The sequence below is a fragment of the Agelaius phoeniceus genome, chromosome 3 (assembly GCF_051311805.1).
Source record: "Agelaius phoeniceus isolate bAgePho1 chromosome 3, bAgePho1.hap1, whole genome shotgun sequence".
NCBI lineage: Eukaryota > Metazoa > Chordata > Aves > Passeriformes > Icteridae > Agelaius > Agelaius phoeniceus.
The window spans coordinates 22,403,528-22,417,203 of record NC_135267.1 but is presented as its reverse complement, the minus strand read 5'-3'; the positions used below and the strand labels follow the sequence as shown (position 1 = coordinate 22,417,203).

The window sequence follows — 13,676 nt, the reverse complement described above, 5'->3', positions numbered from 1 at the left end:
GAAACAGTTAAACATGAAATGTTGTAAGTAAGTCTCTTGTGACTGCAAGTCTTTTCAGAACAGGATAGATATATACCTTTTTTGCAGAATAATTAGGAGAGTCAGCTTTATCTGAGGTGTAATATGTGGGGATTTGTACAAGAAGGGGCTGATTACAGAGTTCTCACAGTCTGGGTTTCATTGATTCTAGAGCTGGTAACTGAAGAATGCTACAGAAATAATTGGATAAAATATCAAAAAGTACTGGAGCTCTAGTTCTGTTTGATTTTTTTAAGAGGGAGGCTTCTAAGGGCTTAGCTGCAAGCAAATTAGTCTGGTTAGTTAATCTTTTGGATACATCTGCTGATGCATATTTACTGACAGCAAGTGTGAGGTAATTCAGCTCCAGTTAAACTTTGGAGTTTCTAAATCTTCTTTTGACTTAAAGGTCAGTTACAGACATAGTTGAAATGAGATAAAGCTATAAATTTCAGAGAATAAATTGAAATATTTGATGTTACATCCCTTTGAAAATATTGTAATAACAGTAGATTGCCCTTTTTTTAAGACTTATCTGTTTGTTTTTCTCAGGTGGAATGTTTTTGGCCACTGGGAGTACAGATCACATCATTAGGGTTTATTTCTTTGGATCAGGTCAGCCAGAGAAGATATCAGAGTTGGAGTTTCATACTGTAAATACATTTTTTAAAATTACATATGTACTTGATTAAAGTAATAATTTGGATAAAAGGGGATAACTTGGAGAAATTTGATTTCTTTTTTCTTTTTCTGCTCTTTTTTTATATAGGACAAAGTTGACAGCATTCAGTTTTCTAATAGTAGTAGCAGGTAAGCACACTATTCAGAGCTAGCTTTTTGACCTTGTGTAGACATTTTTAAATGCCAGTTTCCAGAGAGCGTTATTTAAAAAAAGAGCTTTATTTTGAGTTTCATCCAGTAAAATTGTCTATAACTCTTGGAGTCTCACTGTTTCTTTTTAATGGTACTCCTTAGTTTCACAGTTGTTTTCATTGTAATGATTGAAGTATTTTGAATTTGCTAAAATTATGGGCATAAAAATACTTGGAACTTCTTCCTGAGAAATATAATATGTGTGTGTGTGTGTATATATATATTCACATATCAAATACATGTACTTTTAGATATATTTTAATGCGTAAACCTTTTCTTCAGTTAAGTGACTGCTGCATACAGAGAAGTTATCAAACCAGATCTAACAATGTGTTGTTTAGCTAGCCTAAGGCTTTCTTTAATGTTTCGCTTTAAGTTCTGAATGTTGGATATGAAGGATGCTCAAGAAAATGGTTTGGTTTATTATGAAGCATCTGACACTTTACTTATTTGATATTCTAATGTACACTTTTATCATGACACAAATAGTTGTAAACCAAGCTTCACCCACCTCTTTCTCCTCCTCCTACCCCTGAAACTCTAAAAGGGGGATGAAAAGGATGGGAGAGAAACTCAGCCTGGGAAACACTTCTTCATATAAATATCATGATACTTACTCTGTATACAATGCTAACTTATTGGGAATAGGTTTTGTTTTAAATCATGCCTGTACTTCTACTAGCAGCGTTCTCCTCTTGACCTGGTGTTATAAGGTCTGTCTCTTGGAAAGTTCATTGGGTTGTGGTGTCCCTCTGCCAGTGCAGTGTCATAACTCAGCAAGGTGCACCAAAGGTCATAGAACAGTTAGTTTGGAAGGGGCTCAGGATAGGGAAACAGATTTGACTTTTTAGAGGCCTTCAATTTTTTTGCTGGTATGGGAAGTTTTTTTAACCTCAAACCATTTGTACAGCATTCTGACACTGTTTGGATGTCTTAATCGTACCTTCTGGTTTTGAATTCTAATGTCTGGGACTTCAATTTTCAGGTGTCTTTTCTGTACAGATCTGCCTTTGATCTCTGAGTAACTTTTCCCCCCTTTTGTTAGATTTGTGAGTGGAAGCCGTGATGGAACAGCACGAATCTGGCAATTTAAGCGAAGGGAATGGAAAAGCATTTTGTTAGATATGGCTACTCGCCCAGCAGGGTAAGTGATGTAAAATGTTCTGCTATCACATAGATTCTTGAGGGCCTTTGATATAATTTGCTGACTTACTAAAAAAAAATTTAAAAAGACAGTGAGAGAAAAGAAAAAGAGAAGGCTTGAATTACTATTGCTTAAATGCACAGTATGCTTATCTAGCTCTTGAAATCCAGCTAAAATAAATATTTGACTACATATTCAGCTGTGGAAATTAGCTTGTCTGATAATAGTGCCATTGGTATTTTGATTAGATTAAAACAATAAAAGATATTCAAAACCTATTGAAGGTCAGGTTTATATGTTATTTTCACATAGACATTTATTTCTGGAACAAGAAAACCAGGGCAGTTCTCTTCTTGAGACTGCTTGCATTTTAGTATTATTTACAGATATTATGGAACATGCATGCCCAGAAAAGCTGTATTGGGTCCTTTTCATACAACATGCCAGAGCAAAGAAATTGCTGGCTCTGTAAGGGTTTTGTGTTTGTTAAAGCAATCTGTGTTTACAAGAGTTTGTAGGTATGGGAAACTTCTGTACACTTGAACAAGCAATAAAAAATGCTTGAAGATGGATTATGACTTCCTAGGAATTGTGGCTTGCACGTTTCTTTTTTTTTTGGCATGAAGATATTTTGCAGTTGACATAAATTAAAAAGATTTATAACAGGTTTAAGGAATAAACCTTTTTCCCCTTACTGAGTGCTTTGAAGGATATTTAGTAGAAAAAAAAATTATAATGGTTTCAGGAGTAATGTGTGGTAAGATGCCTAAAAGACCAAGAGAGAGATGGAAGAGAAGGCTAAATAAGCAGAAATTTAGTTAGATGTTTGGATCAGACATTATTTTTTCAGTTTTGGACAGATGCAACAAAACATAAGTTATCAAACTGTTGGAAAAGAGTGTATAAAATGCTGCTACTTTGATAACAGACTGAGTTACTCTTAGTAAAAATTCTCAGTTTTAACTGATACTGTGCATTGTGGTCATAAATGCTGAATTTATCTGAGAAACTGAAGTGCTCTTTTTGTAAAACACTATAGCAGAATCCTGTTTTATCCTTTTGGTGAGAGGAATAAGTGCAGTTCCAAATTTCATCTTTTCTGCACAAGAACAGTTTTATCAAAAAAATGAAATCGCTGCACTGAAAGGAAAGAGCGAATTCAGCTTGTAAAGCCTGCTGGGTTTTGCATTGAATCTAGAAGGGAATTTGGCTATAACTACATTTTCTATTATTGAGTTTTACAATACATACTATTGTGCAATGTGTTGTTGTGCTTACTGTATGGAAGATTCTGTACTTTGTCTGCCTACTTAGTGGTCACATGCTATTGTTGCATTTGGTTGATGTTTTCATAGAAGTAAATGTGCTAGAGAATTCAAGGGTGATTAGTCTTTAAATCACACCGCCAAAATGTAATTTTTGAGTATTCTGGTATATTATATTATAGATTACTGTTCTTTGGGTTTCATGCAAGATTAAGTGCCATTATTACCAATAGTAAAGTGATGCCAGGGTAGTGGTGTAGTTCTAAATATTGCCTGAGAATTTAGATAATTTAAAGGAATAGAATACTTCTCTCCATATTAAGAACTACTTGTTACAAATATTCTTTAGGACAATTTGCTGTTACTTGGTTGATTAATTTGGATTTTTGTTCTTTAGATGTCACAAAAAATACTGTAGTTATCAATTTAAGTAAATTAGGTCATGTATCAGAGGACATTTTCTGGAAGATCCTTTAGTCATTGTTTAAGTATCTACAATTCTTTGTGATTGTATGTGCTGCATTATAGAAAACATCTTTAATTTCTCTGGTTTCAGAGAAATTTTTAGAATATTTCTCAGGAAATATTCTTAAAAATACAGAAGTATTTTCACTTGTTAACAGTGTTAAACTATTTTGGCAAAGTGTAGGATTACACTGAAATTTTTTACTTTTTTGTTTTAGACAAAGTTTTCAAGGAGTTGAAGACAAAATCACAAAGTTGAAAGTGACCATGGTGGCATGGGACCGCCATGACAACTCTGTTATAACTGCAGTCAATAATATGACTCTGAAAGTCTGGAATTCTTTCACTGGCCAGCTCATTCACATTCTCATGGTAAGGTGTACTATCTTGATTTATCAATCTTGAATGCAAAATTTATTTATACATTATCAACATTCCTCCTTTTGGTTTTTCCTGTCTGAAAACTGTCGTGACAGATGTTTCCAGATAACTGAAGTGTAATAGAGATGTCTATCAGCTGCTTATTAGAAAATAAAAGCTTAAAGTTGCAAGTAACCACTGCTATACAAGATGTCTGAAACTAATTTTGGACATTTTGTTTTGTTTTGGTTTTTTTATGTTGTTTTTTTTTTAATGAAGTTCTATCTTGAAGGAGAGAAGGAAACAGCTTTTTAATCTTTATTTCATGTGATATTTTAAAATACTGTTAATGGGTAAATTTGCCCTCTTTAACCAGTGACACTTCTGCAATCTAATCATTCCATGAGTACAAAAATTTGTCTTCTAACTAAAATAAATCAACAGTTTTACTAATGTCTAACACTTGTTTTGTAATTGAGAAAATGGTTAACTCTAGGTAACTTGATACTCTGCTTAGACATGGAAATACTTAATGCAAATCTCTGAAATATAGCAAGATGAAAGATGTTTTTCTCTACCTTTAAGTTATATATTTCATCCTTTATGAGTTTAATTTCAATTTCTAACTGATACTCTGCTAAAAAAAATGGAAATCTGTGGAATATTAAGACCTCAAGATACCAAGTATTGTGGACACTAATCTTTTTAAAATCCTGGTGAAAGTGTTGGGATGTACTTGTGAAGGTGACATACTTGACAAACTACTTAGGAAGGTAAAATTGCAACTAGAAAGAAAAGAGTGTAATCCACTACTACGAAAAATAAAGTGTGGTTGAAGTAGTTTTTGCTGGTTATTTCATAGATTAATGTGGCAACTGCTAGTGTTACCATGTTGAGTCCTTGGGTAATATTTGAGACAATACTCTTTTTCATTCTGCTGTGTCTTTGTTTTCAGGGACATGAAGATGAAGTGTTTGTGCTTGAACCTCACCCATTTGATCCAAGAGTTCTCTTCTCTGCTGGACATGATGGAAATGTCATAGTTTGGGATTTGGCAAGAGGGGTCAAAATCCGGTCTTACTTCAACATGGTAATTATTGTGCTTTATACAGATATGCCAAAGCAATCATTTTAAACCTTCTGCTTTTAGTACATTTTTATGTAGGCCATCTTGAAGTATGATTTATGTATAGAGCAAGATCCTGCATCTGGTGAAGTCACGAGAAATTCCTTTTCAGTTCAGTGGGGCAAAGAGTAAATCTGTAAAATGCTAAAAATTGTTTCTTTGGCTGTATTTCATAGTGTTTTATTTTTGTATGCTTGATCCACTCAAAATTGGAATGTTAGTTACATTGTCAGAGATCATGTGTAAGAGACAGGGTGACAAAGACCCTCCTTTTGTGCTTTTTTCCTGCCTGGGGAGCCAAGGTGGAACTTGGTTTATTTTTGCATTACTAATTCTTAATCTGGCTAAAGCTGTTCAGGAATCTCCTGATCTCATACAAGGTTGTTGTAAGTTGCCTTGGTCTGTTGGTTGGAATACTGTCAGTCTTTCTGTGTAGACTCCCCCACAGGCAGGTTTCAAATTTGGTCTGTTCTGCACTAGACTAATTCTCCTGCAAGATGAATGCAATAGGTGTTTTCATCTGTTTCTTGACATTAAGTGGGTCCTTGTACATACCTTTTTCCTCAAAAAGGTGATGATGTGTTGTGCAATTCAGACTTTGCCTCATGGACAGAATTGCAAAAGCCTTTGTAGAATATCCACAATAATTTGGAATGCTTGAGAATAGGCAGATGGGCTTCAGCTGTAGTGGAATGGCAGTTGTGGAGAACAGCATAAAGAAAATCGTCTGCAGAAGAGACCTATGATAGATATATTCACAAAAAGATAAGGGACATTTGGAAATGAACTCAAGCCAGGAAGGTCACTGAACCTAAAGAAGGGTTTTGAGATGTGCATTACAGTTGGGTTCATAAGGTCTCAGAGAAAATTCAGCCAGTCTTAATCAGAGAGTGCAACCTAGATTCCTTCAGTAATGGCCTGGGTTGAGGAGTGTTCTCTCTGCAGTGATTTCTGTAACTGTGTTTATGAAGGATCCAAGACAATCATATTGGAGCTATGAGCATGCATCTTCATTACTTGGTGCTATTCGCTGTTGCCAGTTGAGGTGTATGTTCTCATTTCATGGTTAGCTTGCATTTCCAGTTCTACTTACAATGGATATACGATAGACTATTCTGACCTAAACTCCATGAAAGCTGAGCTAATCTGCTCTTTTTAAACCAAGTCCATTTAAGAGCTATCAGAGTCTAAATTACTGGTGCCTGTGATATTAAGCAGCCCCCAAAACACTGAAATATTTGTGTCAAGAATGCCATGCAACATGAGCACCTAAAAAGGTAGTAGTCACATACATTTTAATATCTTTGGAGTTAGAGAAATTTGTAGACAATCAGAAGATCTCAGCAGCTAGTAATCTGTGTTTTATGCTAGAAACTAATATGAGAAAGTCTGCCTGCTGTGTGAGGTGAGGGGAATTGTAAACCTGACAATCAGTTCATCTCAAACCAAGGAATTGGACTGTATGAGCCAGGTATGCAAGAGAGGCATCTCTCTATGGGCTTAATATTTCACCACTGTGTTCGATGCTTTAAAAGACATGGGTGGAAATTACAGGTTTTCTTAGGTGATGGGCGGCAGGCAGAGGACATTGTGCAGTCACCTCTGCAGAGCTGCAAAATTTAAGTGCTCTGGTTTGCAACAGTGAGGTAAATGAATTCATACAGAGCTGCCAGTCCTCTGTTTCCTAAATGGCAAATGAAAAATCTCTCATTGTCATTGCCTGATCTGTGGTACCAGAAGTAGCACTTAATGATTTTCTCATAATAAAAGTTCCTTAAAAAATGTTGCAGAACTTGGGGGAGTCGGTTGAATTAACAAAATCATAGTTGACTGTTAGCTTAATGTTGGTCCAGTCCATCTATCCTGGATTAATTGCTTTGTACATCTGAAGCCTTGTGGCAAAACTTGGGTTTTTTAAAATTACTTTCCACCCTGCCCCAAATACCTTCCTTGTCAACATGAAAGAACCTAAACAAACAAACAAACAAAATCCCCCAAAAATTAAAAAAAAAAAAACAAACCCAAAATACAAAACAAAAAACCAAAAAGGAAACAAAACACCAAGGGATGCAAGCAGTGTCAATCTTAATTCTTTTATCCAGTCAGTGAAAATGAAAGTGCAAAGAAAATCATAGTAACCAAATATACTGTTTGTTTTGTATTTAACTTAAACTTTGATTCCTCCATTTATTTGTTCCTTGCTGGTTGCAATTTGATCCCACTAGGTGACTCTGGTGGTCCTGCAGAACATCTTTTCCCAGGTTTTTAAACTGAAGATTTGCTATTAAATTAATTGTCATAATTGTGGTTAATTTGAAGCATCTTTGGTCTGTTTGAAGCATCTTTGGTCTCTTTGCCAGATTTTGGTCTTTATCATTAACAGTCACCCCATACTGTCACATGGGGTACTCTCAGTAAGTATATATATGCTTTATATATTTCATGTTTTCACCTGTAGTCTTCATTTCATTTGGTCTAGTTGTGTAAATATTGCATAACTTGGTGTTGGAGTCCATGGACATTCAGAACTGGTTTAATTCAGTGGTTTGAGTCCCCTACACTCAGGGGTGTTTTCAATATGCCAGAGAGTGCAATTTGTCATAGAAATATCAAGAGTGTGAGATGGTTAAAGCATTTTAGGCAATTTTGACATTTAGCAAGATGATGAGATGGCTTTAAATTGCATATGTAAATACAGGTGTTTGGTTTTTGGCCTATGTCATATTCACACCAGGCCTGACTTAATACAGCTGCTAATGAAGAATGTGCTCTTGGTGCAATAGTAGGGCAGTTTTATCTGCAGTATTTCCCAGGTACAAAGAAGCATTCTGAAGAAACAGGGTAATAATTCTTAAGTGGTTCCTTTAGCCAACTGTTTCAGAGTTTATGTATTTCACAAAAACAGTGCTGTTGCTACACAAGAGCAGTGCAGACTCTTGTAAATGTTTAAATTGTAGTTTATTTTGCTGAAGAATGTATGAGCTGTAGGTGTCTTCGTGGATGATCAAGGGGAAAAAATACACTAAATGGTAGGCTGTCTGGTGAAAGCAGCTGCATGATAATGTACATAAAGATATCTTTGAAATGCAGTCCCTTACTCAAAGCTGCAGTGAGGCATCTGCATCCCTTGAGTGGTAAGGCATGTTTCCAACAACTGAGGGAGGTCCTTGCTTTCCTAAAGGAGCCTACAGGAGCAAGTGGCACTCATTTTTTTGGATAACCTTGGCTGTTGGAGTCAGGAAACGGAAGACCTAGATTCTGTTGCATCCTCAGTAGTAAAGCACTCAATTCAACATCTGCTTACTCAGGAAAGCATCTTGGCTGTAAATGCCCTAGACAGGACTTCTTCCCAATTTTCCCAAATTATGCTACTATGGAGAGAACTGAACCTGTAGCCTGTGTATTAGGTACTGGCTAGTTTTCTTGGGTATGCAAATCATTCTAGGTAAATTAGAAAGTGGTGGAAATTCTTTGCCTTCAGGCAAGCTTTGGTATTTGCAGGATTCCTGTTCCATCAGATCAAAAATAGGAAGTGTACACCACTCAGTTCTTGTCATAGCATTTATTTTCTTTCAGGTGTTCCCACTAAGTTACTTCCTAGTAGATCTGACACTGTTGGTTTGTTAGAAATTCCAGGGTTGACACTTGATGTATGCTGCAGCTTAGCCCTTAGGCTTCAGACAGAAGTCTCTCAATGCTGAGAACACATGAAGGCAAAAAACCCTACAGGGACAAAATATTTCAGATCTAAATGGAGATGTCTGGTAATGTTAGGTGGATGCAGAGGTCTTTGGTTTGGTGATTGGGTTTTTGTTGGTATTATAATTTAGACATTAGGTATTGGTGTTCCTTGAGTGTGACTCTAAATATGTTTGTGGTGTTATGGTGCTGCCCTTGATTGTTACTTAGGCAGTTTCACTTAAGCACACTTTCCTCTAAGTACCTCTTGGGATGGCTCTGTTTACTCAGACTGCTTGCAAAAAGCATTTTGTCTGGGGCCTTGGAGTATAGGTTTCTCCTGATAGTTCTTGTCCCATGAGTAGGCTGCCTTGGGAAAGAATATTGAGAGAAGTTTCCTAAAAGATTTTAGGATATGTACAAGTCTGTAGTTCTGTTCTTTATCTTTTTATATTTGCTTGGGATTGGGCTTGGTTTTGTTTTGTTTTGTTGTTTTTTGTTTGGGTTTTTTTTGTTTTGTTTTGTTTTCTTTTTTTCTTTAGGTTGTTTTTTAAAAATTTTTTAAAAGAATAATTTGGTTTATAGCATAGATTTATGAACAGTTGCAGGAACATATGGTGACTCCTACTACTTTAAAGAATGTTTTTGAAAGTATGAAGGCTGTACTACAGTAGCAAGAATGAAAGATTAGGGGAGAACAGGCATTTTTAAAATTTTTGTCACTATAGAATATTGGAATTCTTACTGTGGCTTTGAATGTCATTGCTTTACCTGAATCTGATACCTGACTAGGCAGATTCTGTAGGTAGGCATTGCAATTACTGAAACAGGAAGCCTGTGTTTTGATAAAGACAAGCCTTATGATGTTTAAGAAGTTTTTGTGTAATGTAAAAATTAATCAGGTGGGAATATTGAAGCCTTTAAAGAAAAAAAAAATATTCTGGACAAGAGATTTAAAAAAAAATACCCGAAGAGAACCAACCACAAAAGATCTTTTATGGCTAGGTGTTCTCCTGTCTTACTTGATTGACTCTCATTGTGAGTGGCTTCTTTGAGAAGGCAGGCTCAGCTGTAGCCAGCAGTCAGCCTTCTTATGTCTGACATATGTGTGTCTTGGGTGCCTCCTGTGTGCCTGACAGCCTGTCAAGGTCAGCCTTTTGCTTATTTGTAGTCTTAATGTGTTGCCAGTTGTGAAGTGTTTGTCTGGACTGATTCTTGTGACATTACCTTAGTGCTAAGAGAGTCTTTCTGAGCAGTGTTTGTGTGAGGGTATCCTTAACACGCTCTGGGTGGTAGTTCTGGAGCTCCCTTGGAACTCAGGGCTAAGATGGCCGTAGCTCTTTCATTGTACTGTGAGGAATGCTTTGAAATACCGATATGAAACGATTTTTTTTTTACAATTTGGTATTAAATTCACAGATCCAAGTACTTCAAAATCCCCCTACCTTTGTGACTATCTGAGTTGCTGAAAGGCTAAGCCACCTTAGCCTTTGACACTTACACATCACAGTGTGTATATTTCTAACTGTTGAGAATTATACGATGAGTCTTTTTCTAAATGCCAAAGCACATTTCATGAGAGCATATAGAAATACCAAGGGTGTTTCAGAAATGCATTATAATTTGAACTCCAAACTGGTCATTTGAAGCAACCTTCTGATTCTTTTGGAGGAGAAGGAAGAAAAAGAAAAATTCTAACTGAACCTGCTCTTTGCCTTTCCCATTTTCAGCTTCCTTTGAAATGACAAGTAACTCAGTTAGATTTGTGAAAGAAAAGCTTTAATCTCCCCCAGAAACACCACTGTTCTCCTCTGTGTAAATGCTTACTCTCCACTTAGTAAATTCTGCTTGCCCTGGAAACCATATTGGTAGTTCAAAACCAGCAGTGTAATTCTTAGTGCTTGAATTGGTATTTGTCATTCTTATGCCCTTTGTCCCAGCTTTATGGAAATGGTCAGGAAATTGAAATAATACAAAATAAACCTTTAAAATGGCAAGGCCTGAGGGACAGGCTGATGTGCTTGTTGCATTGCTACTGGAGAAGATACAGGCCACAGTTCTGTTTCTTGGCTGTTTCTGAAAGACTCTGATCCTGGAGCTAAGGTATGCTCTTTCACTGAGACTTAGAAGGACAACAATGTCTTTGGTAGCTGTAGTTGGTGTAAGGTAGGATGAGGCTTCTCGTCCTAGGTCCTAGGGAAAAAAATAGTTATTTTTAATTTTTTTATTTAACTGGGGCATATTTTGTTCTAAGTCTCTGTATCAGAATTCTAGCTGTTTTCTTCATTTCTAGGCAGTGCTCTATTAGAAGCTCATGATGAATGGTCCCACACTTTCATTTAAAATGCATTAGTTACATTTTATGTAAATAGACATTGTGTACAGAACTAGAAAGCTTGTGACATGTGATTTACATGTGTTCTTTATAATATGCTTTAATTTTTAACAGGTTATGAAACCTAAACCTTAAATATGAACATTTTTAAAGCAAAGTAAGAATTTACACACTTTTGTGTTTACTTAAAAAGGTTTAATAGCTTGTTCAAAGATTTGGTTAGTGTGATGAGCATAGTTTCTCCTATATGTGTCAAAAACCAAATTAAAACAGATACAATGTAAGCAGCTGAATTGAAATGTGACAGTTTTCTAATGAGTTAAAGTTTTGCACTTGCAATTTCCATGTAAATTTTGCAGCACATTATTTTGTCCAACTTCATTTATAATTGTCAGCCCAGAAGGAAATTACTTAATATTTTAGGATAAACCTGGATTTAACTCCATTAACAAAGATGTGTTTCTTTTTTGGATTTTTTTTTCTTCTTAATTAAAATCATGACAACTAAAAGAGAAATGGAGAGGAAACTTTTATTTCTGAAAGGATGAAAGAACATATTACTGGAACCTTATGTAAATAGTTACAGATCATTTCAGCAAGATAAAGTTATATGACTTGGCATTATGTTATCACATCAAAACTTAAATGTAGTCATTCTCTTTAACAACTGTATTAATAGGGAATAGCAGCTCTAAAGTTCTTGGTACTGAAAAACTCTTTCAAGAACTTAAATATGAACTATTGTTGAACATACAGTGCAACAGGTATAAGCTACTTTATCAGACCTAGCAAACTTGGAGGGCTGATTTTTTGCTTATGTTCTTGGTTGGAGTTGGAAAAGTACTGCAGAAGTTAATAATCCTTAGGGGAAAAAACCCAAGCCAATAAAAAACCCAAACCAAATTAAAAAAAAAAGCTCAGAGCTTTGCAGCAGGGTGAAATTGTTACTGACTCTACAAACGTTTTAGTTATAGAATTATAAAATACAAACATCGCCTACTTTCAACTATAGAATTGTAAAATTTGAATGTCTTATCCTGTCTTACCAACTTGACTCATAGGTTGAGTTGGCTTCCCTAATGTAGTCTCAAATATGATGGTTCAGTGCTTGTTATCAGAAAGATGAAAATACTGAGCTGTGGTTGAGAAAGCAGGATTTCTTAGCAAGACATGAGGACCAGGTATTTAGCATGACTGACTTAATGTAATTGTTTTACCACAAATCCTAGAGAAAATTCCCCAAAGGGGAAAATTTACCACAGCTTGTTTATGTAGTTTTCAAACCAACATGTGTTATGGCTCTCTAAGTGCTATTTAATTTTTAGTGAAAGGGTTAAATATTGGTATGTTAAAAATCACCTAATTGTAAATTAAATTTTGAACGTCTATGCATCAATGTCAGGTCCATGAAGTGAGACAGTTGTGTAAATAAACTTTACTAGAAGCTTTTGAAAAGCTATGGTGGTTATGTCTGGTTATTCCTGAAGTACTGTTTGTGAAGAACAAAAGATTTACTTTGCTGGGAGACCTCTGTGTGTTACTTGAAGATAAGACTCCAAGATCTGCTTTTTCACTTTAAGGGTTACAACATGACTATATTTCTAACAGTTACCACTGCAAAAGTTAGGTAGAAGAAAAGGTGTATTGGAAGGATCTTGGAATGGTGCAGGACCACTCATTAAAACCTTATTTACTTTTAGCTCTGCTGTGGTAGCTTTCATTTGACTGCATTCAAACTTCTTATACAGTCAAGAGTGCTTTCCTATGATTGAGAGAATATACTCACAAACTTATTTTTAGATCTCTTGATTTTCTGGCCAATCTTGAAGTTAAGACCCAAGTTCTTATGACTTTGCTATAGTAAAGAAAAAACCCTGACTTGTATTGGTCCTTAGTTTTCTTTTTCAGATTGCTTCTTTGTTGAGAAGCCTTGGGCTGAAGAAAAAAAAAGTGGATATGATAAGGTTGTTTGGAAGGTGATCTCTGAAATTCCTTTATTTCATTTGATTGCCTTTGAAAACAATTGGAGCAGTAGAATCAGCAAGCAGATACTAACCTACCTTGTAAGGTTATGCTTATCTGGTTATGTGAAGATTATAGTTGTATCTCTCTAAATGCTGCTTTTATTTAAAATGATGTAGTAGTGAAACAGATTATACTTAGATATGCTGGCATAAAATCAGGAAATGGGGTGATGCATAATTTAAAAAGCAATAATTGTATTTAAAACATTAAACTTGTTTTTGAAACTGAAAATGCGTATTGCCATGCATCCAGTGAGAAAACTTTGAAGCAAGTGAGTACATTCATGCTAATTTTGTTTTACATTCACTATGTGAAGTTACCATGGTGAATATATGCCTTTTCCTAGACAGATACAAGTAAATGTGTGTAAATGGAGATAAATTTTTA

General features: G+C 35.5%; 1 protein-coding gene across 4 annotated transcripts in view; it reads left to right on the top strand.

Moving 5' to 3' along the window:
* Positions 1 to 13,676, top strand: part of PHIP (PHIP subunit of CUL4-Ring ligase complex) — a 108,852-nt gene that overhangs the window by 35,685 nt on the left and 59,491 nt on the right. For all 4 annotated transcript variants that reach the window (XR_013181262.1, XM_077174853.1, XM_077174852.1 and 1 more), the window contains exons 11-15: positions 571 to 671; positions 788 to 828; positions 1,937 to 2,035; positions 3,984 to 4,137; positions 5,081 to 5,215. Coding sequence is in view for 3 of the 4 variants with exons in the window: in XM_077174853.1 (XP_077030968.1) it covers positions 571 to 671; positions 788 to 828; positions 1,937 to 2,035; positions 3,984 to 4,137; positions 5,081 to 5,215 (530 nt within the window). In the remaining variant the exon portion in view is untranslated. The remainder of the gene's footprint in view (positions 1 to 570; positions 672 to 787; positions 829 to 1,936; positions 2,036 to 3,983; positions 4,138 to 5,080; positions 5,216 to 13,676) is intronic.